This window comes from Fulmarus glacialis, unplaced genomic scaffold (assembly GCF_000690835.1).
Source record: "Fulmarus glacialis isolate BGI_N327 unplaced genomic scaffold, ASM69083v1 scaffold19970, whole genome shotgun sequence".
Lineage (NCBI taxonomy): Eukaryota > Metazoa > Chordata > Aves > Procellariiformes > Procellariidae > Fulmarus > Fulmarus glacialis.
The window spans coordinates 1-2,136 of record NW_009188535.1 but is presented as its reverse complement, the minus strand read 5'-3'; the positions used below and the strand labels follow the sequence as shown (position 1 = coordinate 2,136).

At 51.2% G+C, this 2,136-nt stretch overlaps 1 protein-coding gene across 1 annotated transcript in view; it reads right to left on the bottom strand.

The window, feature by feature from the left end:
* The window catches only part of TBL2 (transducin (beta)-like 2), a gene marked incomplete at its 5' end in the record, with an annotated part of 3,914 nt that extends 1,782 nt beyond the window's left edge, over nucleotides 1-2,132 (bottom strand). The window contains 3 exons of the mRNA XM_009579073.1: nucleotides 78-204; nucleotides 1,324-1,475; nucleotides 2,041-2,132. Of these exons, the coding sequence (XP_009577368.1) occupies nucleotides 78-204; nucleotides 1,324-1,475; nucleotides 2,041-2,132 (371 nt within the window). The remainder of the gene's footprint in view (nucleotides 1-77; nucleotides 205-1,323; nucleotides 1,476-2,040) is intronic.
* Nucleotides 2,133-2,136: the final 4 nt, after the last annotated feature.

Below are 2,136 nucleotides of genomic sequence, written 5' to 3'. Positions count from 1 at the left end.
AAGAGTGAGGTTCCTGTTCACTCCTGCAGCCTCCCACTCCGCAGCAGGAGCACCCTGGAATACCTCACGCCCCTCACCTTCCGCAGGGCGACACCGTGGCATAGGCATTGTTCATCTGGTTAGTGTTAATGCTGGCCAGGACTTCACCTTTCGGGCTCCATATCAGGATGGTAGTGTCACTGGAAGCTGTCATGATAAACTTTCCTGGGGAAAAAAGGCAGAGATCAGGAGAGCTCCCAGGCCTAACACTGCCACAGACTCATCAAAGGCCTGGGAGGGTCCCTAAGCAGGGCAACCTCTCCCTGCACTTGGACAGCCAAGAAAACCAAAAGCTGCACCAAAATTCAAGGAGTGTCAATCTCCAGGGACAGAGCAAAAAGCAGCATCAGAAGACTTGGCTCCTGGTGATGCATTAGTGCACCCTTGGCTTCAGCAGCCGTCAGCTGGCAACGGGCACTCACAGACGACACGTGCGTCTCGCCCCAGCACCCCTCAGATCCCACTTGCAGAGCTCGGCACTAAGCTGCTACCGCAGGAGTAACACAGCAGACTCGATCCTCCCCAGATGGTTAAAACACAACTCGAGGTATCTGTAGCTTTCAAGTCATCAATTACAGGCAGGTAGCTGACTACAAGTCACACCACTATTATCCCTGATTACTGTTTGTGTCAGCATTTTGGACTCCTGCTTGTTTCCATTCGCAATGCCTTCCCTTTTTCATCTCAGACAGGGAGTTGCCTGTTTACCTGTCAGCTACTTGTTGCAGGTTTAAGTTTTCACTTCCACGCTGAACAAAGGTCTCAGTTAACATTTTCTCTGCTCTCCTATTACAGAGGTGAGCTCGCGTCCACCCACTTCCAGCTGCCCGCTGTCACATACCATCAAGCCCTCACCACTAACACATACCCACCCCAGCCTCTGTTCTAGAAAATCCCAGAAGTCCAAGATAGACCATATGAACTCACTAGAGATATTTTTGACTGGTTACAGACAGACTGGTGGGCCAGAGAACAGCGATCCTCTCAATATTGAGACCAGACCTCTTTGCAACAGCATCCCTGAAAATGTAAATTAAGAGACTGTGCATATCAGGGGGCTAACTCTATACTTACAGGAATATGGTCTGTCTGAAAATGACATCTTTCAGTTCACTCAATAGTAAACAAAGGCTAAAAAGTAACATCTATCAAGTACTGTTGCAGAAACGGGCCTTGAGAATGCCAAAAACTCCAACACTTTCAACCCAGCAGCTCTTGCTTTACAAGGAAATCAAAATCAATCTCGAGAGCCTCAACAAGTGAGCAGCTCTGTCATTTCCATACCTGTCTCTGCAATTCCTATGTTAATGACAGGAGCCTTGTGCTTCTTTGGGAAGTCTCCAGAAGTTGCAGTGAAGGTGAAGCTGCCATCATCCTTCTTAGTCATTTTGTAAACACGAATAGTCTCGCCATTCGCCAGCCAAACAATGAATGCCCTAAGTGGAAGGACAGACACTCTGAACCGTTAAGAAATGGGTGACCTCAGCTCAGCCCAGCTACAACGGGTAAGCTAATAGGTCATACAGTGGCACCTGGGGAAAGGGATACGCTGGCAGCTAAAAAGCTGCATGCTTTATGAGGGCACCAAGTTCTCTCGCTTTGTTAGCTCAACTGCAACACTGAATGGAAAAGAACAGAATTTATTACTCCACATCTGGAAACGAGATCCCTTCCTCTCTCTAAAAGAGGCCACTTCACAAAGTGCCAAGGCATGCTTTTCAACCAACCTTCCCAGCCAGCCAGAGCTCCCTCCCCAGCCCCCGAGAGGCCCAGCTGCAGGGCCTGCTGGCAAAGACCTTAACAAGATGGGCACCGGGATATTTGCCCTGAGCATGACATTAAAATGCCCCCTGCTTTCATGAATCAGTAGTTCTGCTGAGATCTGATGAGGGGTGTAGCCTCTGCGCAGCCCGGTCCACAGGACGTCCCGGTGCCGATACACCCCAAGCGGTCCCTGGGCTGGGGGTGGACAAGGCGCTGGGAGGCCTGGCCTGGCCCTACCGTGAGTCGGGGCTGAGGCGGACAAGCTCGGCGTGGTCCAGCCCCACGTTGGCGCGCAGACAGCGGTGCTCGCGTGCCGTGAAGTCCCGGGTGCTC